Below are 21,937 nucleotides of genomic sequence, written 5' to 3' on the forward strand. Positions count from 1 at the left end.
CCCGGCGCGCAGTCTCTCCACGGCCCCGGCTGCCCGCAGAATCCCTTTGCCCCCGGGCTCCGCTTCGCTCGGCACCCCGTTCCCCAGTGTTCACCTCCGGGGTCTCCAACCCGCACCGACGTCCAGATCTTAGCAGCTCCAGGCTGGGTACCCCGGATCTGCAGCGATCACCCAGCTCCCGACCACCAGATTTCCTCTTGGACCAGCGAGGGGGGAGTGAGGGGGGGGGGTGGTACTAGCTTCTAGTCTCCAATCACCGTTCACCGTCACCCCCAGGGTGGGACCGAGTGGAACCTCAGGCCGCCGGCCACCGACCCCTTCTGGGATCTTCAGCCGGGTGGCGCGGGACCTACCGCGGGATCCACTCCCTAGTCTCGGAAACATATCTCCTCGGTCCCAAATCGGAATTGCCCCCTCCCCGCAGACCCGGAGCCCCGGGAGACCCACTGGGTCTCCCCGCCTCTTCCCCGGCCAACTTTGCCAACTTTTCTCCCGGGGCCTCAGCCGAGCAGAACTTAGTGGCCATCGCCGGCCGCAGGCTCCCCAGCCCCCTCGTTGGCCCGGGACAGGGGGCATTTGGCCGGACCCCACCCCCCCGTGGCCGCCGCGCAACCTACCCTGGAGCCGCCGTCACCGCCGGCCCGCGGCGCGCCGCCACCTGCCCGCAGCCCACAGCACCTGCCTTCGCCGCCCGCGGCCCCGCGCAGCCTAGCCTGCTGGGGGCGGGGCTTCGGGCGGGGAAGCGCCCCCCGTCGTCATGGGAACCGCGGCGGGCGGCGCCTGCGCGGAGGGCCCCGGGGCGGAGCGTGACTTGCGGGACCCGCGCTGGCTCAGGGTCCTAAGCACTGGCCGGCGGGTCAGAGGTCGCGGACACGCCTCCGGGAAACGCCCCAGGCCCCAGAGGACAGAACGAGCCGTGCGCGACTTGGATTATTGTTCATGGTCCCGCCACCGTTCCCTGGGCGATTCCCCGGATCCCCCACAATGGACACTGACGCGCCGCCGAGTCTGCGCCCCCGGGAGCCTAATGCAGCCGGGGACCTCAGCATTAGGTCCCAAAGGCTCGCCCATTGAAGCGCTCGCCCGCCAGAGAGCCGGCGGGGTCTGCGCGAATCACTGGCGCCCCCTGGTGGCGAGCTGGGAACTGCACCCAGAGCCGGGAGCCTGGCCTGAGTTTCCCAAGCTGGGGCGCCTGCCCTATGCCAGTCTCTGCCATTGTGTTGAAGTGGGGGCTGAGGAGTGTGGCTTGTAGACAAGTTAAGAGAATCGGTGGAGGTCGCTCTTGAATGGAAAATGCCTGTTTTGCTATCCTTTACTCATTTCATTCCATAGATCTGTATTAAGCACCTACTATATGCTGGGTGCTTGGGGACAAAGTGGTGAAGCAGCCTGCAACTTCCAAGCACTGGTGGAGTTTACAGACATTGTAAACAATAACTGCACAGATAAATTTAATTGCATTTGCGACACGTGTTCCTAGGGAAACATACGGAGCATGAGTAACCGAAGGTCCTAAAATCATCTGTACATTTTGTAAATCAGACAATAACGTGGGGGGGGCAGGGGGGGGGGGAGAACACCACCAGTGTGTGGCCTCAGGAGAATTGGCAGGGAGCTCTCTTACCTCCTGTGTGTATGGTGTGTGTGTGTGGAAAGGGAACTCCTGTTATAGGAGATACACCATACCCATTGTTTCACTGAATCTGCACAGCAATCCTTTTGAAGTTACAATCACCACCCCCCTTTTACAGCCTTGGTGAGCTTGAGGCTCCATGTCAGAATATTCTCCTTTAACATCTGGATGTCTTGAGCACAGTGATCAATGGGACCCGATTCAATGGCTTTTAAATACAACTCCCATTCCCAGGGAGAAGTGTGTGTGGCAGGAGTCAGCGGCTGGTCTGGTAGAATACCTGCAGCCTCTCCTCTGTCTTTCCTGGGAAAACCTCAATCAACCAGAATGTGTGGGCTGAGGGTTCTGTTTAACTGAATGTCCCATGCCCCTCAACACCACATCCAACTTAGTCCTTCACCTTGGCATCTATCCTAGAATTTAAGAATGGGAGAGAGAACATACTCCCTACTGACATTACCTGCGGAAACCCCAAACCCAGATGTGTCCCCGGCCCTGACCAGCTTCACCACCACAACTCTAATCCTCCCAAAAAGCCCAGGCCCAGTATCAACTCTTCTACTCCTGAAAGCTTTGAGGGGGATAAAACTACAACTCCCAGAGTCCTCCTGACCCCAGAAGAGGCGGGGTGTCCTGGCAGTCCCCCCTTAGCTGATTTCCCCCTCATCCCTGTGTCCTCTCCCCCAGGCATGAGGCTGCCAGCCAGCACACACCCAGAGATTATACTCTGACCGAGGAGGTGTCAGGTTGTACACTGTTTCCAGAGCCAACACCCCACCCCCATTCCCAGTCCTGGCTTTTCTCTTCCTAATGATAGAGGACAGTGCCACCCAGGGACTTTCCCAGAACCCCTTCTCTGCCATCTTCTACCCCCTCCTCCAGGAAGTCTGTCCTGATTTGGCTGACTGGTCTCAGACTCTATGGCAGTCCTGTCCAATAGCACTTGTGCAGTGACAGAGATGTTTTCTGTCTGCGCTGTGCGACACAGCGTAGCCACAGATGACTACTGAACATTTGATATGCGGCCAGTGCGACGGAGGAACTGAATTTTAAATTTCATTTTAATTTTAATTGATTTAAATCTAAATAGGCGTATGTGGCTATGGTTCCCATATTGAACAGTAACCCACACACTCCTTGGCAAAGACCATATTCATGCGTTTTGCTCAGTGTATATTTATCCACTTTGTTTCTCCTATAATTTACCTGCTTCTTGATAATGACAGCCAATATAATCTTTGAAACATTTCCCCTCAAATCCTTCAGATCTTAGCTTTAACATCAACTCTTCTGAGAAGCCATCCCTACCATCCTTGACCACCATGACTAGCCCCGAATCTTCTCAAGCACTGATAACACCACAGTATAATTGCCCAATTACTTCTCTGCCTCACTTTCTAGACTGTGAGCATCTTGGGAGCAGAGAGTAGCAGAGAATCTGAAACAGTTGACACTCAATAAATATTCTTGCAATTCAATGTTGAATACATGTTTTCATGTGATACAACCAGCACCTGGCTCACAGTAATGATACTAATGAAAGCTATCATTTATTGAACAATCCTATGATAGGTGTTCTATTATTATCTCCCTTTTGCAGATGAGGATTTGAGGCTCAGAGAGGTTAAGTAAATTGCTCAGGGTCACACAGCCAGTATCTCTGTTTGAGTTCCCCCAGAAAACAGAGCCTGAGGCAAAACTTCTCAGCTAATGCTTTACAGGGGTTGTAATCTGGATCCAACAGAAATGAAGGAAAGGGCACTGTGAGGCAGGGAAGGAGGAAAAATTAATGCAAATCATGCCTTACGGAGTTGGCCACAGAGTCTCAAAAACACACATCCGGGAGTTCTGTCACTCAGGGTGTGTCTGCAGAAGCCACGGGAAGCATTGCAGGGAGGGAGGGCAAGCACTTCATCTGCAGCGTGTCCCATCTCCTGTCCACTATTAGTTACAGTTGAACCCAACTGCTCCTCACTCCTGGGTTGTGTCACCTGAGCCTTAGGGCAGCCAAAAGGGAAGGCAGTTTCTTCACCTGAGTCTGGGAGAAGAGGCCAAGAGGTCCTCCCCTCCCCTGCCAAGAATTCCGGTCAGGGCGGCTTGGGCAACAGCTGGGGATGCTGGGAGACTGGGCCGTAACTCAGACCATGCCACTTCAGGCTGAGCTGGCCACGTGGCTGCAGCAACTGACCCAGGCCACCCACGGTGGGAGGCAAGCAGAGACCGCATGGCGTCCAGTGCCGCAGGGTGTCCGGGAAGGGTACAGCTGAGCACACCTGACAAGGTGCATCAGTCAAGCCTGCTACAGCGAGTAAACATCCGAACAGCTCGGACTCACTCCAAAGCCCTTGAACAAATATTAACTGGGAGGGGGAAAAATGTATAAATAAATGACTGAACGAGTGGGGAAAATCCCTGGCAGTCATCTATTCCAAGTGTCCTCATTTTATAGGTAAAGAAACTGAGGCCGAGAGAGGCAGAGATGCCCTCGCCACGGTCACCCTAGTGTAGTGGCAGAGCTGGGACTTGAACCTCCATCTCATGGTTCACTGAACCCTCCAACGGCTACGTGCTCATTTGTCAGGCCAGCATTTCCAGCATTACAGTGACACGTCTGGTTCTTGCCTGCCCAGCATCCATCCTCCAACCTCTGCCACCAGCACCTCGGTTTTCCTCCTAGGAACCACCCCACCCCCACCTTTACTCCTTATAGTTCCAGGGGGGTGAATGAACCTCCTGACACCCTACCCTGTCTCCAATCTCCAGCCCTCAACACCAATCCTAGGGTAGGTAGGATCTAAGTCTGGCCATCAGAACATCTCATTTCCCTGGCCACAGTGATTGGCTCCCAAGTGGGCATGTGACCTAAGTTTGTCCAATGAGAGCTCATCACAGTATTTGCTGCAACTATGTGCAGAGGAGCTTTTTTTTTTTTTTATTTTCCCTCTGGGGTTGCTGAGCCTCAGAAGGTCAGCCTGGAGCCACCAGAAGCCAACACTGTAAGGGGGAATGTGCCCAAGAGTGAAGCCACCCCAGCAGAAAACGGCTGAGGATGGAGAGAGAGCGAGGTTCTGAGCTGCTGGCTCCCCGTGCCTAAAGCTGCACCGCAGCATTTTCAGTAGGGAGCCCAGTACATTTCCACCGGAGCCGACTGGAGTTGTACTTGCGTTGCGTACGGCAGAACACAAGCCCAGCACCCGCTCTGCAAGTCTTATGCCAGATGCAGGGATAAAGGCTTTTCAGATGCAGTGCCCATAACTTTCACAGCCTGCAGGGGAGATCCCCAGGACCCGGAGAAATATGTAAATCTGTTGGCAGGACTAGAATGACCAAGGCAGAAAGATAGAGGGCACAGGGGCAAGAAGGGCCACGCCTGAGGTTTAGCTGTGGATCGGTAACCCCTGTTCACGCCTTCTCCACCCAGAAGCACCACACCCTCACCCGCTTTGATTTGGGGCTGGCGTTTCCCTCGTTGCCCAGCCCACCAGACAGCCTCGAGTGAAAGGCTGGTGACTGAAGGAAGTGGGAAGAAACGTACACGCCCCCCAGCTTATCACACACCTGGGCTTTGTTCACCAACCTGAGTGTTTCCCTCAAAGGCAAGGAGACATCTTACGAGGTCACAGGCTTAGTCTAACACTGGAGTCCAAGCAGAAGAGGCCATGGTGGAGGGGCTTGACCTGAAGCGCGGTGAGTCTGGAAGCAAGAGTGTTCTGAGGTCAGGAGGGAGGAGAGAGGGGAGTATTTCCCAGGGGCCATAATGCACCTCGGGTCCGTGAGCCCTGGAAATTACATACACTATTGTGTGTGTGATGTGGTGTGTGTGTTATGTGATGTGGTGTGTGTGTATGTGTGTGTACACAAGCCTGCATGGGGGAATGCATCCATCGTTTTAAATCATATTTTCAAAGAAATCCATCACAGCTGAAGGGTTAAGTTGCTGGTGCAGGACTTGGCCATCCTTTTGGAGGTGGGTGTCTTAGTCTATTCAGGCTGCTGTTAACAAAGTACCACAGACAGGGCAGCTTGTAAACAACAGAAATCTATTTGTCACAGTTCTGGACGCTGGGAAGCAAGTCTAAGATGAGATGCAGGCAGACCTGGTGTCTGGTAAGAGCCTACTTCCTGGTTCCTAATGGCCTCACAAGGAGGAAGGGGCAAGGGAGCTCTCTGAGGTCTTTTTTTATAAGATACTAATCCCACATGAGTGCACCACCCTCATGGCCTCATCACCTCCCAAAGGCCCACCTCCTATGGCCATCACCTTGGGGGTTAGAATTTTAACATATGAATTGGGGGGGGGGGGCACACAAAGACGCACTGCATTGCAATGGGGAAACCGAGGCTCTGAGCCATTACACTGCATAATGAGACCCAGCTCACACAGCCAACTGGTACCAGAGCCTGGAACAGAACCAGAAATCCAGCTTACCCGGCTGTGCCACTGGGAGGAGACAAAGGGTGCAGGTGAAAGTCCTCCCCGGTCCGACCTGCCCATCTTCAGATCTCAGCCTGGACGTCACGTGCCCCCGGCTGGGTCAGGTGCCCCCGCTCCATGCCGCCCCCAACATGGCCCTGCGCTTTCTCTCGGTGTGGGGCATGCCTTTCGCGTCTGTTAATCCAAGGGCTGGTGAAATGCACACCTCAAATGTCACTTAGACTACATCACACTCAGAGGCCCGGCCCTCTCCCAGCAACCCTGTAATGGCAGCGCCCCTGTCCCAGGTGCCAAGGTCCAAAGCCCGGGGGGCATCGTGGTCTCTCACACTCCAAGTCCACTCCATCAGCAATTCCGGCTGGCTTGACCCTTGCCCTTCAACAAAGATCTAGACTCCATCCACTCCTTGCCCCGCCCTCCCTCTCTGCCCCTCCATCCCACCCAGCGGTGTCCCTCACCTGACTGTCTGAAGCTGCCTCCTGACTGCTTCTCCCTTGTCCTCCCTTCCACCTACTCTTCATCCAGCAGCAGGAGCGATCTTAAAACACAAGACAGGTCATGTCACTCCTCGGCTCAAGACCATCGGCAGGCTCCCCAACTCGCTCAGAAGTCAAAGCCAACGACCTCCATTGCCAACGAGGCCACCACTCACCCCCTTCCTCGTTCCTCCCAGTCACCCGGGCCTTTGCTTCCTCAAACATGCCAAGCACTCGCTCACCCCAGGGCCTTTGCACTGCTCCTCCCTCTGCCTGGAATATTCCTCCCCCACACGCCCACATGGCTGCCTCCCTCAGCTCTTGCTCGAAGGTCACCTTCTTTGAGGCTTCCATGACCATCCCCCATCGTTCAACATCCCTCTCTCTGCTTCATTTTTCTCTGGCGCTTATTGACATCTGGCATCTTATCTGTTGACTTGTTTCTTTCTTACTGTCTTCCTCCCAAAACACATGGAGCATCTTGTCCTCTGTGAGGACAGTAATTTTGCTAAATCCCCAGCACCTAGAATAGTTCCTAGGTGGATGGGTGGATGGAAGGACAGATGCACCGTATTTGTTCTACCCTGTTTATTTGTCTAGCCCACAAAGCCCTAAGCTCCTTGAGGGCAGGGACTTATGTTCTATTCACACTGTATCTGTGAGGGTCACACAGAGCTGGGCACGTGTCAGCTGAATAAATGATGAACCCCTTCAGCTGACCGATGGGGATATGGAAGCCAGGATAAGAGAGGGACTTGGCTTGGGGACATAACAAGGCACTAGCAGCCACCTCTGAACTCCCAACTCCCAGCTCTCCCACACTGGCCGACTAGGGCTCACCGGGGACTGTCCATGCTTCCTGGCTGCAGCAGTGGGAGGGGCGACCGCCCGGGCAGCCCCAGGAAACCACTGGGGTATTTGACTTTTAATCTAACCCTTTAATATCGCTTTGGGCTTAGGGCCCAGAGTCAGGTGCCCGATTCCCGGGGTGAAAGTCCCTGGTCCGCCGCTCTGGCAGGTAGAAAATTAGCCTTCGTTTTGTCATCTGTAAAATGGGAACCAAGACAACAGGACTTAGGATCCAGCAGCCGTGAGGCTTAAATGAAACAAGATGCTCCACGTGTTTAGCACGGGGCTGGTGGGGGTGCTCAAGAAGCGCTCACCGCCACCGACAGTTAATGCTGAGCAGGAGGAGAAATTGCCCAGTCCCTTGCAAGCGTCCCTCAGCTGGAGTCCAGCTCAGGGGAGCCTGGCCGGATGTGGTTTTGGGTTATAATGCCTCATTTAGCTTTCTGGGCACCCGGACAGTCAGCGTGATTTTCCCAGGTGACATTGAGCACATTATCTGGAGAACAAAACTCCTTTCAAGGTCAGAAACGCCCGGAGAGCCACCGGGACGGACAGAGGCAAAATCACGGGCCTCGGTCCGCCTGGGCTCCCCGGCTTCCTGGCTGGAATTACACCCCTTGGGATCCTGCCAAACCCCAAGGAGAGTCCGGTTTTGGTGGAGGAGGGAAAAAAATCCATCTTCCCTCATTCAAAGGGCCACCTCTCACTTGCTGGATAGCAGCCATGAGGTTATTCTAATCCTGGGAATAAAAAGTCTAGGCAACATAACCTCGACCTACCTACCTGACCAGGCTTCTCTCTCCTTCCCCCTGCAATACACACGTGATTTTATCCCTTTTAACCTTCACAACAACCCCACCCCCATTTTCCAGAGAGGTGAGGGGACATCCCCAAGGTCACAGCACTGGGAAGGGGAGGATGTGGTCTGTCTACAACATCACCTGCTCAGTGATGGAACCCAATGCCACCTGCCCCTTGGGATTTCTAATCCACCCTCACAGATGGAGAAACTGAGGCCCAGAGAAATGGGGCCACTTGCCCCAGTCACAGAGCTGGGAAATGGCAGAGTGACTGGCCGCCATCCAAGCCCAGGGTTCCTGCCATGTGTAAAGTGCTGGCCAGGCTTGGTGGCCTAAAGTGAAACTAAGGTTGAAAAGGACGGGCCCTGGGAAGTCTGTGTAGATGCCCTTGGCTTGGCGGACAGCTCAGCTGCTTTTGACCTTGAGTGCCCTTGGGTAGGCTCAACCCTCTGGGCTCAGTTCTGGCCATCAATGACAGCATGGGCATACCACCTTCCTACTTCCTCTATTATTGTGTAGGTTAGATTTTATGTTGACTCACTTTTTCATTTAAATAAATTTCAATTGTAAATGGGCAATCACTTTTGTGCCAAAAACAAAAACAAAGCCATCACTACAAATACAAGGAAAATCGAGCTGTATCCCCAGATCCCCACTTGACTCTGCTGCCTGCTCGGGGCTCCCTATCGTTGTGAAAGAGAGAGGGTGACAAATCAATGCCTGAGAGGAGTTTAAGACCCATCAGCTTCCACAGAGACACTCTTAGTTGTAGAGAGGGACGGAAGGAGAGAACTACACAATTCCGGCATTTTATGATTGAGTGACACTGAAGGCTGGGTCCAGGTGCCATCTGAATATGTCGCCCAAGGACCACCGGAGGCACCGTGGCATCCACATTCCTCATTTGGAAAACTCTACAGCAGGTACTCTATAGAGGCCCTTGCAGCGTGAGGTTATGTCATGAACTCTCTGTATTTGTTGATGCGTGTTGGAGGGGGCCGGGAAGAGGGTGGGGAGGGAAGGGTGTCATGCTCACCCCCTTCAGGGAGGGGTAGAGGGGACTCTAAGGGGTGCTTACTGGTTAGCGGTTGAAGTGGGGTCTCGTCTTCCCTTTGGAGCAGTTTGCACTCCACAATCACACTCTCCCTGTCCTCATGGTTCACTCTCAGTTCTCCATCCATCGCTGGAGTCCTTCCCTTCCTTCCCCACCTTCTGCTCCTCCTCCCTCTCTTGGATCTAGCCACGGGGACACAAACTTGGGGAAGAGGAGTGGTAGGGATATGGCTGGGGGAAGAAGGGGGGTTTCTTTCTATAAATCAGGGGCAGGAGTACTGACTTCTATTTCCAGTTCTCCCCTGATTTGCCAGGGGATCTTGGGCAAGTCGCATAACCTCTCTGGGTCTCCGTGTGGTTTTCTAAAATAATGCCATTTACTTAAATGAAAGATACCTGCAAAAATACCTCCGAACAAAAAGATACACATTAGATAATTAAAGCGGTCACTGATTGGCAGGGGTTAATGGGCAGGGTGGTTGCTAGAAACACAGCATGTTTGTGTGACGTAGAAAAGGTGACCCCTCTGGGTAGATAGAAACAGTCCTTTTGGACAGTGCAAGGCTTGATGGGCAGAGAGAATGAATGAATGAACGAATGCATGAATGAATGGAACTGAGGGGGCCTTGCATGGAGCAGTGATGATGACGTGCAATGCAGGGTGGGATTATTCAAAGGTCTAAGCACTAACATTTATTCGGAGACTTGGGATCCCTACTTCCAGGACTTGCTGGGGCAAACCACTTCTCCACACCAGTTGTTAGCATCTCCCATTGCATCGTGAGGTCAAACGGAGTCGGATGACCTGGGGTATGAACACAGAACCACATCCCTGGCTTGGTGGGTTGGGGGGGGGGGGCACCTTTAAAGGCCCCGTTTCTCTCCTTGCCCCACAGCCTCCACCACTAATCTTGCGTGTTGACCCCCAGGTCACTGACACGCCACGATGGTGGGCAGCGTGTGGGTTGCTCTGGGACTCTCCCTGACCTGCATCTCGGCCCTCAGCCTCCTCTCCCCTGCCTGGTTCCAGACGCCCACCTTCTCCTTTGGCGTCCTCTCCTACTGCTCCTGGCCTCAGGGTGACAGCTGGAACCAGAGCTGTGGGATCTTCAGGTCCCTGGATGACATTCCGGACTTTGCCTGGAAGGTGAGTCCTCTGCTCATCAATTCACTGGGACCTGGGGTGTGAGGGAAGGGGGACTGTCAAACCCACGGGCACGAAACAAAGCCAAGTTCTGCACCACCACCGCTAGCCCTGACCTGAGCCTCTGACTCGGGGTGGGGGTGGGAGTAGCCGGGGGGCGGGGGGTGCTGGGTCTGGCTATTTGCATTTTAGCTAATACCCAGGATGATTCTAAAAGCAGCTGTCAGCCCATATAGCACCTTTGTACAAATTAAGACAAGGGGCCCCTTCTTTAGGACACTAAACTGCCATCTGCTGGAGAATTACTGTAATCAATATATGCAAATCTGTGATCCCAGTGCGTCTGAGTTGTGCCGTGTACAACCTGCACACGCCTACCTGGCCACCCTCTACGCACTGCTAGGTTGGAAAACCACAGCCAAGGTGTTGGAAGTCTCTGGTATGAGGCACATTACCAAATTCAACAATGGGGGCAGTGGGCCAGGACTCCCGGCCCAGTACCTGTAAGGAAAATTATACAGCCTTCAAAACCGGTAACGACAAAGGTGATCCGCCGTATAGCAGGTAGTCAACATAGGTCGGGTGTGGTGGTTGTACACCCAGATCTTAACCCTGGCTCTACTACTTAATTAGCCGTGTGCCCTGAAGCAAATGACCCTACCTCCTGGGCCCTCAGTTTGCTGACGTGTAAAATGGGGATAAGGACTCAGTAGCTGGTCAATATGCAGGGGAACATCCTCCTGCCCCACCCAGTCAACACCCCGCCCCCCCTCTCTCCTCCTGACAGGTCTCAGCTGCGCTTCTCCTTGGAGGCTGGCTCCTGTTGGCCTTCCATGCAATCCTCCTCCTGTCCTGGGTCCTGGCCCCCAAAGAGCTGTGCCCAAGGAGGGGCAGTGGCAAAATGCGGGGGGTGCTGGCAGCTGCAGGTAAACCCACTGTCACATAGTAAGCAGTCCAGACATGCTGTGGAATGAATGATGAATGAAAGGGAAAAACCTGTCAGCAGGTCTGCGCTCCTGGGTCAAATCTTCAGAGATAAGCCCTAGGAGTGAGTTTTGATTCTTCCTGGCCCTTTAGCAAGCCAGAAATGGTCAGGGGCGGGGGCGGAGGGGATGCTATCCTTAACAGCACCCTCTCCTGCCCTGAGCTAATCTCAGTCCTAATAGTCGGTCCCCCTTTATTTCTCTCTTATCCATCCACTTTGCATCATCTCTACCTGGACCACCACACACAGCTGGGCAGCGCGGGTACTGCACAGGGTGCCAGCAGAGGGCTGACAGACGCTGAAATCTAGCCCACGCTCCACTTGCTAAGCCGTGAGACTGCAGGGTTGCATCTGCCCTGAACAGTTGCTTTTCCTTGACTCACACTTAAGTCTCTGTAATGAGCTAGCCCAGGCCTTGATGGTAATCATACCCAATTAATTCGCCACCATCTCTCATCTCTCATCTGCCCCTCTGCTGCCTGCCACCTTAGAATGTTTGCCACACACTGGCCAAATGGGTCCTGTTAAAACTGACATCAGATCCTGCCACCAGACAGGCTCATCCACCCTTCACTGACTTCCTGTCTCACCGAGTAAAATCCAGGCTCCTTATGGTGGCCTATGAGGCTCCACCTGATCAACCCTCCATTCTCTTAGCAACCTCACCTCTGGCCCCCTCTGCCGGGCTCCACGTGCTCCAGCCACCCCGGCCTGCCTTCTGTTGCTCATATACACCTGGCCTGTTCCCTCTGCGTGGACTCCTGTTCTCACATCTTCACTTATCTTGCTTCCCTACTTCATTAAGGGCTCTCAGTGAGGTCCTCCATGGCCTCCAGGTAGGAGCGCCCCTCTCCTTAGATTCTCCTTCTTGTCTTGCTTTGTATTTTGCACAGCACTTACTACCTGAAATCTCTCTTCTGCTTTCCTGATTACTGTCCAGTTCTCTCCACTGGAACGTCAGTTCCATGAGGGTGAGGATATGTCTGTCTTAATATCACCAGCATCTACCACAGTGCTTTGCACATAACAGATGCTCAATAGTTGGAGATACAGTCCTTGTCCCAGGCTTGCACAGTGGCTGGTGAGGATGGGGTACATCAGGCATGTACAACTAATAGATACTTGGCACAACGGGGATAAGCACAGGGTGCAAGGAAAAATTCCAGGAGGGTGAAGGATGTTAAAGGTGTCCTGGAGGAAGCATCACCTGAGCTGAGTCTGGAAGGACAAGTGGGAGTTATAGTCAAATGTAGAAAGCCATTTCATGTAATGGAACACCAGGGGCAAAGGCATGGAGACAAGAGAGCAGGGGTGTGTAGAAAACTGCAAGGAGACTGGTGTGGCTGAGGAGCAGCAAGCGAGGCTGAGGGTTCACCTGATTCTCCCGCACTGGGAGTGCCCAACGTGAGGAGGTGTCCAGCCCATTTCCTTAGCATCATCAGTGCCCACAACAGCACCTCTAACAATTGTGGTGAATGAATGGGTGGACTGGTGAATGAATGAATGAATGAATGGGTGGGAGGGTAAGTGGATGGATGAATTGATAAGTGGACAATGGATGTCTTAGTAGATGAATGGATAAGGATGAATGGGTAGATTGGAATATGAATGGAAGGTGGAGATAGATGGATGGATAGATGGATGGATGGATGCAGGGAGCAGGTGGCTAAGTGGGCAGGTGGATAGATGTTTGGATGAGTGAATGGGTAGACAGAGAGATGGATAGAATGAATGAATTAGAATATGGTTGAATGGATGGATGAGTAGATGGACAAATGGGCACAAGGATAGTTCAGTGATGGGTGGATAAAAGGAAAGATGTGCTATTATGATATTAACTTTGCATGGTGACAGACCGTTACTAGACTTATTGTGGTGATCACATTGTAAGGCATATAAATGTCAAATCACTCTGTTTCAGTTGTACAACTGAAACTAATATTATATTGAATGCCAACTATACTTTAATAAAAAAATTTTAGGGATAGGCAGGCTGATAAATTAGTGAATGAATGGATGAATGGGTGGATGGATGGATGGACGGTGGACAGGAGGGTGGATGAGTGAGGGAGTCGGGGAAGGTTAGCCCAGAGCCCCTGACACAGTGGCTTTCTCCTTTGCTGTCTCCAGCCACCACCACCATTGTCGGCCTGCTGGCTTTCCCTATCGGCCTGGCCTCCCCATTTGCCAAGGAGGCCTGTGGAGCCTCCTCTGTGTACCGCAGTGGACAGTGCCAGCTGGGCTGGGGCTATGTGACCGCCATCCTCAACGCAGTCCTGGCCAGCATCCTGGCCGTCATCAGGTGGCCCCGCACGACCAAAGTACAGGGGAGGACCATCCGCTTCTCCAGCGACACTGAGAAAATCATCCTTATGCCAGAAGTGAGGAAATAAAATTTTCTCAGGAGTGAAAAGAACCCATTTTACAGCTATACGAAATCACCACGTACCTAGGTTCAAATGCCACCTCTACTGCTTCCTTGTGACCTGAGGCAAGCCACTTCACCTCTCTGGACCTCACTGTATTTTTCTGTAAAATGGCGGTGTGTGAAATATGGCCGACCTTATCCGGTTGTTATGATGGGAACTCAGGGAAACTGGGGTCATAACCCAGATATCATCCCCACCTGGGGACGACTCTTGTGCATGGACCTTGGGGTACATGGTACACTGTTCGCAAAATGGCCTCAGTGATTTCCCCACCTGTATCCACAGCCCTTTATATATATGTGTGTGTGTGTGTGTGTGTATACATACATATATATATATATATATGTGTGTGTGTGTGTGTGTGTGTATATATATATATATATATATATATATATATATATATATATATACATATATATAGATTTCAGAGAGGAAGGGAGAGGGAGAGCTAGAAGCATCGATGACGAGAGCATCACTTATCAGCTGCCTCCTGCACGCCCCAAACTGGGGATTGAGCCCGCTACCTGGGCATGTGCCCTGACCTGGAATTGAACCATGACCTCCTGGTTCATAGGTCGATGCTCAACCACTGAGCCATGCCAGTCAGGCCCAAACCCCTTTTCAATGTCATTTTCCAAAGTCTCCCATGGAGTGGTGGAGTCTACCTCCCCATTCTCTGAGTCTGAGCTCAGCCACGTGACTTACTCTGACCAAGAGAATATGGTGGAAATGACCTGATGCCAATCTCGAGCCTTGCACACTTCTGCTCACTGTCTTGGAAATGCCGCCATGGCCACGTAAACAAGCCTGAGCGAGCCAGCTGGAGGACATGAGACACAGGGCCCGGCTGCCCCACGGTCCTGCCAACAGCCAGCCCAGCTGCCCAGCTGATCACAGACACATGAAGTCCATCTGAGACCAGAAGAACCTCCCAGCTGAACACAGCCCACATTGCTGACACAGAGTCACAAGCTAAATAAATGTCCACTTTAAGCCACTAGACTTGGGGTGGTCTGTTCTGCAGCATTACTCGTGGGAACAGCTAAGATACAAGGATGCGAAGTGATTCACCTGCCTTGAACTTTTGTGTCCATCGGGGATCTGAGCCACTGCGGCGGGAGGACGGAGTCTTCAGAAACAAACATTTCTTTCAAGTTAAAAAAAATTCCCCCAAACACAGAAACAAAAACAACTCAGATTCACACACCTCTTGGTTTATATATGTTTTCTCTCTATATAGACACAACTCTTCAGTAAACAGTTACAAGATGTGCTGGTAACACTGAGAAAGGAGGGCACGCTGCAGACAGAACGACTCCCACACACTCAACTCTAGGACACGACGACGACGCAGCTCACGGACACCTGAAGAAGCAGAGAGCTGAACAGAGAGCAGTTAGTCCAAGCCACAACCACGACGTGTCCCAGGACACCACGAGAGAAGGCAGAGAGGAAATCTTGTGCTGTGCTGTGTGACTACTCCGTCAAAAAATAAGTAAGAACCAGAGGGTCTGGGTTGTGCTAACAAAACATCCCCTGCTAGGAGCAGCTATGTGGCAGAATGCACTTTTCTCGGGGGGGCCTTTCGCACATTTTTCCCATCCAAGGAAACTGGGGAACCAGGGTGAGAGGATGATCGCTCTTCGGAAGCAAGGGCCCTCTGGGGCTTGTCTGTCCCTCCCAGGAAGCCCCACTAGGGGAAAGTGGGGACTCAGATGCAGTTGGAGGCGCTGTGACCGAGGGAAGAGCTTCCCCAGCACGCAGGGCAGGGACTTCTCCGGTCCTGGTTTGCTCAGGGTGGGAGGACTAAGCACCCCGTGTCAACGCTTCAATGTGTTAGGTGTCTCCTGCCATCTCCAAAACCCGACCTGCCATTCTTGGGAAGAGCAGTTCCCCGACTCTGTTTCCCCCGATTCTGGTGCATTATCAGAACAGAGTGGGCAGGACCACCTTCCTGGAGGACAGGTGGGCAGCTGAGCCACCGAACTCAGGATCTGTTTGTGGACTGGCGACCCTTTGAGAGAAGATGTGGCGGGGACCATTTCCGGACTGAGCCACCATGGAAAACACACACATCACCCTGGCTGCCCTCTGTCTTCCTCTTCCTTCGTCCTGAGTGAGCAAGGGCACTTGGGGAACAGCTGCACCAACACACACATTCCAAGCTCCTGGAGCACCAGACCCATGTGTGGAAGGAGAGGCAGTCTTTCCTGGGGGGATCACAGGGGGCTCTGGGTGAAACCCAGAAGAGCCCCGGACTGTCTCCCACCTGCAGACACTTCTGGGATCCCACTGCCCCGCAGGAAGACTCCCTTCTTGAAAAGAAGTCTCTCCCAGAGTCAGGTGGAGGAAAAAAATGAGAGAATACAGCAGACGGAATCTCACCCCTCAAGGGGAGACGTGTGAGGCCTCCCACGTGCCTTTCCTAAAGGGGGCCTCAGGACACGGGCAGCTTAGGTAGAAAGAGAACCGGTTGGGAGATACATTGGTAGCCCCTCCTCTAAGCCAGTGGGGACGTTTGGCAATATCCGGGGACATTCTGGGTTGTCACAATGGGGTGGGGAGGAGGGTAGTACTAGCATCTGGTGGGGAGAAGCCAGGGATGCTGCTCAACATCCTACAATGTGCAGAACACCCTCCCGCCTCTCACCCCCCAAAAAGGATGACCCAGTCCAAATGTCAACAGTGCTAAGTGCAAAAACCCTGCGGCCAGCCGGTCTTCCAGCTGTTCTGGGACATCTGTAAAGACTCCTTCCAGAGTACAGAGGGCACCCCACAGACTCCTACACCAACTTCCGAAACAATCCCATCCCACGTCTCATCTGACAAGACAGTCTGGAGGGACGGGGAGAGAATAGAGAAGACGTCTGGAGGCCTTGAACAAAGACGTTCCCTCCATCCACCGACAGTTCCCGCAAGGAGAAATCCCATACACGGGCGATCTTTGGTCAAACAGGAAAACGTAAGGCTGAACTCAAGGGGCGAGCCCTCGACCCCACCTGCCCGGCGGCCAAAGTCGGGCCAGTTTCTCTTTGCACAGAAGTCCATGCTCACAGACAGACACCAGGACCTCGCTCCCCAGTGGCTGGGAGGAAAAGTGGGCACGACAGGCAGGTGGCAGCTTGGCTGAGGCTGCCTGGGTGAGGCGGCCCTCACTTGTTCTCAATCAGAGTCTGCACCTTGTACACGAGGTCCCGGGCCAGCTTCAGGATCTGCTTGGTGTTGTGTCGCTCCGCCATTTCTGAAAGGGCAGAAGGGGAGACAGCTCGTGAGCCTCCCTCTGTGTCCATCCTCGGGACACACTTCCAGCACCTGGAAGGGTCTCTGGGGTGTTCCCATCATTGTCCTCTGACTTCAGCCCCAGAGGGATCTGGAAGCAGAGACCGTGGGGAAGTCCTGAGGCACCTCTGGACCTCAGTTTCCTCATCTGTAAAATGGGGATTGTAACAGTACCTGCTTCACACTAGGTTACTGTGAGATCAAATGAGATGACGCTGGTTCAGTGCATGCTTAAAAATGTTAGGTCTTCCCACCCCCTTCCTACAAATACAGTGCCTGGGAACTTTTTGTAAGAAAGCAATGCTGGGCACACAGTAGATGCTTAGAAGTGTCAGGGGAAGGAAGCAAAAGAAGGGGGAGGGAAAGATGGAAAGAAAAATAAATAAATAAAGTTATCAAGAGCCACACAAAATGGTCAAATCTTTAAGGCAGAATAATCATAAACTTAGACATATATCATAAGGAAGTCATTTAGCAGAGGAAAAAGGCAGTAAGACCCTGGTTCCCGAACTGGGTGCCGAGGTACCTGAGAGCACCCACTGTGAACCCAGAAAAATTTAGAGGGAAATGCCGCAATAGGCCACATCTATTGCACACTAGAGTGAGTGAGTTCACTAACTACATTGTATTCCTGTCGATGACTTTATAGCTTTGCACAGCTAGGTTTTCAGAAAGCAGATGAAAATCACGTGGCACAGGAAATGAAGGTGGTGGTGTCAACCGAATTCCAAGGCTTGAGAAGGCGGGCCAAGTCCAGCGGGTGCACACACCCCATCAGTAACTGTACTTATTAGCACTAGGGGGAGCCGGGTAAGGGGCATCAGGAACACTTGGTACTCTCTTTGCAACTTTTCTGTAAATCTACAATTATTCTAAAATAAATTAATGATGTTTCCAGGGGAAGGTCACAGATGGCTTTTTTTCTCCTTTTGCTTTTTCCAAAACCTTCTTTGGTTAAAAAAAAACAATGTTATAAGTAGTAAAAACAGTACCAACAGCTTCCTGCTATGGGCCCCTCATATGGAGTAGCTATCATGCTCTCCTGACATCTCTGTGATTGAGGTCTAGCACCATTTTCATCCTCCAGGATCTGAAGCCCAGAGACAAGAAGCCATTTGCCTAAGGTCCCCCAACTCCTGAGTGGCAGAGCTGGGATCAGAATCCACATCTGTTCTGATTTCCAAGGCTATTCCCTTTTTATTCACGTCAACTGCCTTCCTTTGCTTGCTTTTCCTACACACACCTACCCTCTGAAGCAGACACTGCTACCCCATTTCACAGATGAGAAAGCAGATGTTTAGAGAGGAAAGTGACTGGTCCATGGGCGCAGCTGGCTAGTGGCAGAGCCAGGGTTTGCCCCGAGCTCGATTTCAACACCCATGCTCCTTCTGCCAGATCCCAGGGGAAAACATATCCTCAGCAATACAGGAGGTCGACTCATCCATTGGGAAGAGACACAAGAAGTGGGCAGAAGCCCCTCCAGCCCCTCCTGTGTGTCAATCTCAGTAAATTTCCATCCCTCCCAAGGCCCCAGGAAGGGGCCCTCTAGAAGCCTGCACCCCTCAGATGAGATCCCGGTTGTGTGGGTACCATTAAAGAACTTGATGATGTCTGTGAAATCCATGTTGTTCTCTAAGATGATGTCACGGTAGACCTCCACCAGAGCCAACGCGATGAACAGGACGTAGTGGGTGGATGAGACGTGTTTGGCTGCCCAAATGGTCTCCCAGACAGAGAAGACATCATCATAGACAAGTTCTGCCGAGACAGACACCAACGCACACACACATGGGGAGAGAGTCAGCCACAGGGCTCATGATGCTGCCTGCCCTCTGGAAAAATCCCAGGCCAGCTGTGCTCTGAGCTTCTGTCCTGGTGCAGCAGAGCTCAAGCCAGGAGCTAGGAGACCTGGACTCTGCCATTTGACCATCCAAAGCCTCAGTTTTCCCCATCTGTAGAATGGGCTAACAAATAAGGTGGGTTGCAAGTTTTCAACTCTGACATTCTGCAAGTGGAGGAATTATGCAGTTTGACTAACACTAACCTATCCTGGTTCTACCCTTTGACCAGTCTCCTCCTTTCTTCCTGTACCCTCCCATCTCTTTTAGCACCCATGGGGGGTGTATCTCCCCTCTTCCCTGTACACAGAATTGGTTGCTGCATCTGGGTCTAGTGAAGAGCTAGAATAGAGCAATGGTTAAGAGCAAGGCTTTGTATACCTAAAATTTACATAATGTTACTATGTAACCCCAATAAATGTAATTTAAAAAGAAAAAGAAGAGAGCAAGACTGTCTATGCCCAATAAACTCAGTCTGAATTCTAGCTCCATCAAGGTGACCTTGGGCTAGATGCTCTCTTTCCTCATCTCTAAGTGGGGTGATGGTGACGGTAGTAAAAGACTAACAGGATAATACATAGAAATGGCTCAGCACAGTGCCTGGCACTTAATGAACACCTCCGTATGTGTTAGACGTTATTCTTAGTATCATCCCAAATTAGCGTCATAGCAATGTACTGTGTTCTCCATAATATCTAAGTCCCATGTGAAACATGCTCCAGAGGCTTCAGAGTTCTTGGTCTCTGATAAGCAGCATAATAGAATGGAAGGGAAATGGCTCTATTCCTCCCAGCTCGGAGTTCAAATTTTCTCAGTCTCAGTTTCCTCATCTGTACAATGGGGACTGCAATACTACTACTGCATGGTGTCACTGCAAGATAAGGTAGGTGAACTGATAATGAGAATTCAATAAGTAGGTACTGCTCTCTTACACTAATTTTTGCTCTGTAGTATCTTTTCCCTGAGGTTCTGCTACAAAGAGTCTGGGAACAAGGCCCCAGTTTGATGTTTGTACCTCGTTTGAAATCCAGCAGGAACCAGCGGTAGCAGAAGTAGAAGTGAGTGTAGTCTCCATTCTGATGCATCAGCTCAAAGAGCTCTGAGTCCAGGATCTGTCAGAGGAAGGAAAGGTGGGCATCAGCCTCCTGAGGAAAGGCCAGACCAGAGGGGACAGCTGGATAAATGATGGTCCATCCCCATACTGGACACCATATAGCCCTTAATAACCAGGTGCAGTAAAATATGGGCAAAGGATTTGAAGTAGAAATCAGCCTCGCTCAACCTAACCCAGTCATTTCTCCTAAATAGATATGCAAATGGCCAATAAGCACATGAGTAATTCTCCATGTCATGAGTTATTAGGTAAATACAAATAAAACCATAATGAGATACCATTTGACACCTCTAGGAAGACTATAATAAAAATGACAGGCAGCAAAGTGTTGACAAGGATGGAGAGAAACTGGAAGCCTCATGTGCTGCTGGTAGGAATGTAAAATGGTGTGGCTGCATATAGATTTATATCCCCAAGAGAAATGAAAACATATGTCCACATAAAAACTCGTACATGAATGCACAACATTATTCATAATAGCCATAAAGTGGAAACCACCCAAATGTCCATCAACAGATGAATGGATAAAAAAAAAGGTATATTCACTCAATGGAAGATTATCTGGCAATAAAAACAAATACTACATGCTACAACGTGGATGAACCATGAAAACATCGTGCTAAGTGAGAGAAGCCTGACCCAAAAGCAACATATTGTATAATGCCATTTATATGAAACGTCCAGAAAAGATAAACGTGTAAGACAGAAAGTAGGCTTGCGGTTGCCAGGGGCTGGGGAGAGGAACTGATGTTACTGGGTATGGAGTTTCTTTTCGGGGGGATGAAAATGTTCAGAAATTAGACTGTGATGTGGGCTTCACAACTGTGAATATTCGAAAACCCACTGAATTGTACATTTTAAAAGGGTACATTTTATGATATGTGAATTACATTTCAATAAAGGTGTGCGTGTGTGTGTAATTTCCCCAAACATTACTTTGAGGAAAAAGACCAATACAATCAAACATCCTCTTAGGGCTGGGGCTGTGTCTTGGTCATTATGTGGTCGTAGTGCCTGGACTGAGTAAATGCTCAGTGAAAATGAATCTGGTAGAATTGATTTGAGTTGTTGACTTAAGGTTGAGCTGAACTAAATTTTTTAGTTCAATTCAGAGGTTAAGTGGACTTGAGTTTTTAAAAAATATATATTTTTTTATTGATTTCAGAGAAGAAGGGAGAGGAAGGGAGAGATAGAAACATCAATGATGAGAGAGAATCATTGATCGGCTGTCCCCTATACGCCCCACACTGGGGATCGAGCCCGCAACCTGAGCATGTGCCCTGACCAGGAATCAAACCCTGACCTCCTGGTTCACAAGTCAATGCTCAACCACTGAGCCACGCTGGCTGGGCAGACTTGAGTTTTTGAGTTCAACTCAGCTGGGCTGAGTTACTAAGTTGAGTTAAACTAGGAGTGGCTATTAAGTTGACCTGAGGCCCATTGAGTTGAGTTGGAATAAGTTATATTACTGAGTCACACCTGGATTAGTGACCTCATGTTGGCAAAGTGTGTGTCCATAGCGCCTCCATGGGGGAAGTTCTGGTTCATTCTCTTCATAAGCTCCGTGAAGCAGCTGAAGGTGAGGGCCTCTGGGGAAAGAGCACAGGAGAAACCATCAGCTCCACCACTGCCCAAGGGACTGCAGGTCCCAAAGTGATGGTCTCAGGCCCTGAGCTGGCCACACATGAGAAGCACATGGACAATGGAATGCTGGTGCATCCATTTCAAGGCAGGGTTCATGAAATTCTCATGTCTGGGAACTTCTGTATTACAATAGGAAACATCAATATTGGAAGGATGTTATGCAAAAAAATGCTAAAATAATTTTGAGAAAAGCTGCTTTGAGAGTCACTACAAATATTAGGAAAAAGCTCGCTTTCTGAGGACGGCCACGTAGTCTGA

The 21,937-nt window shown here is 51.3% G+C and overlaps 3 protein-coding genes across 10 annotated transcripts in view; 1 reads left to right on the top strand and 2 right to left on the bottom strand.

The window, feature by feature from the left end:
• Positions 1-716, bottom strand: part of KIAA1671 (KIAA1671 ortholog) — a 135,220-nt gene extending 134,504 nt beyond the window's left edge. For 6 of the 7 annotated variants that reach the window (XR_004974828.1, XM_036353655.1, XM_036353656.1 and 3 more), the window contains exon 1: positions 618-716. The gene's annotated coding sequence lies outside the window, so the exon portion shown is untranslated. The remainder of the gene's footprint in view (positions 1-617) is intronic. The other variant, XM_036353652.1, reaches the window with a different exon arrangement.
• Positions 717-10,192: 9,476 nt separating this feature from the next.
• Positions 10,193-13,768, top strand: TMEM211 (transmembrane protein 211). Its single transcript, XM_036354388.1, has 3 exons — positions 10,193-10,393; positions 11,178-11,316; positions 13,506-13,768. The coding sequence occupies exons 1-3, from the start codon at positions 10,193-10,195 to the stop codon at positions 13,766-13,768; spliced, it is 603 nt and encodes a 200-aa protein (XP_036210281.1).
• Positions 13,769-15,010: 1,242 nt separating this feature from the next.
• The window catches only part of SGSM1 (small G protein signaling modulator 1), a 55,249-nt gene continuing 48,322 nt past the window's right edge, over positions 15,011-21,937 (bottom strand). For both annotated transcript variants that reach the window (XM_036354326.1, XM_036354327.1), the window contains 4 exons: positions 21,515-21,624; positions 19,937-20,033; positions 18,674-18,841; positions 15,011-17,045 (listed from right to left, as the gene is read on the bottom strand). In XM_036354326.1, coding sequence (XP_036210219.1) covers positions 16,957-17,045; positions 18,674-18,841; positions 19,937-20,033; positions 21,515-21,624 — 464 coding nt within the window. In that variant the 3' untranslated portion in view covers positions 15,011-16,956. The remainder of the gene's footprint in view (positions 17,046-18,673; positions 18,842-19,936; positions 20,034-21,514; positions 21,625-21,937) is intronic.

The sequence above is a fragment of the Myotis myotis genome, unplaced genomic scaffold (assembly GCF_014108235.1).
Source record: "Myotis myotis isolate mMyoMyo1 unplaced genomic scaffold, mMyoMyo1.p scaffold_m19_p_20, whole genome shotgun sequence".
Lineage (NCBI taxonomy): Eukaryota > Metazoa > Chordata > Mammalia > Chiroptera > Vespertilionidae > Myotis > Myotis myotis.

What these genes read in the sequence shown, in the direction of transcription:
- TMEM211 (XM_036354388.1), top strand. Translation starts at nt 10,193, where the DNA reads ATGGTGGGCAGCGTGTGGGTTGCTCTGGGACTCTCCCTGACCTGCATC. An exon ending in TTCCGGACTTTGCCTGGAAG is followed by an intron (nt 10,394 to 11,177) that starts GTGAGTCCTCTG and finishes TCCTCCTGACAG; the next exon opens with GTCTCAGCTGCGCTTCTCCT. An exon ending in GGGGGTGCTGGCAGCTGCAG is followed by an intron (nt 11,317 to 13,505) that starts GTAAACCCACTG and finishes TGCTGTCTCCAG; the next exon opens with CCACCACCACCATTGTCGGC.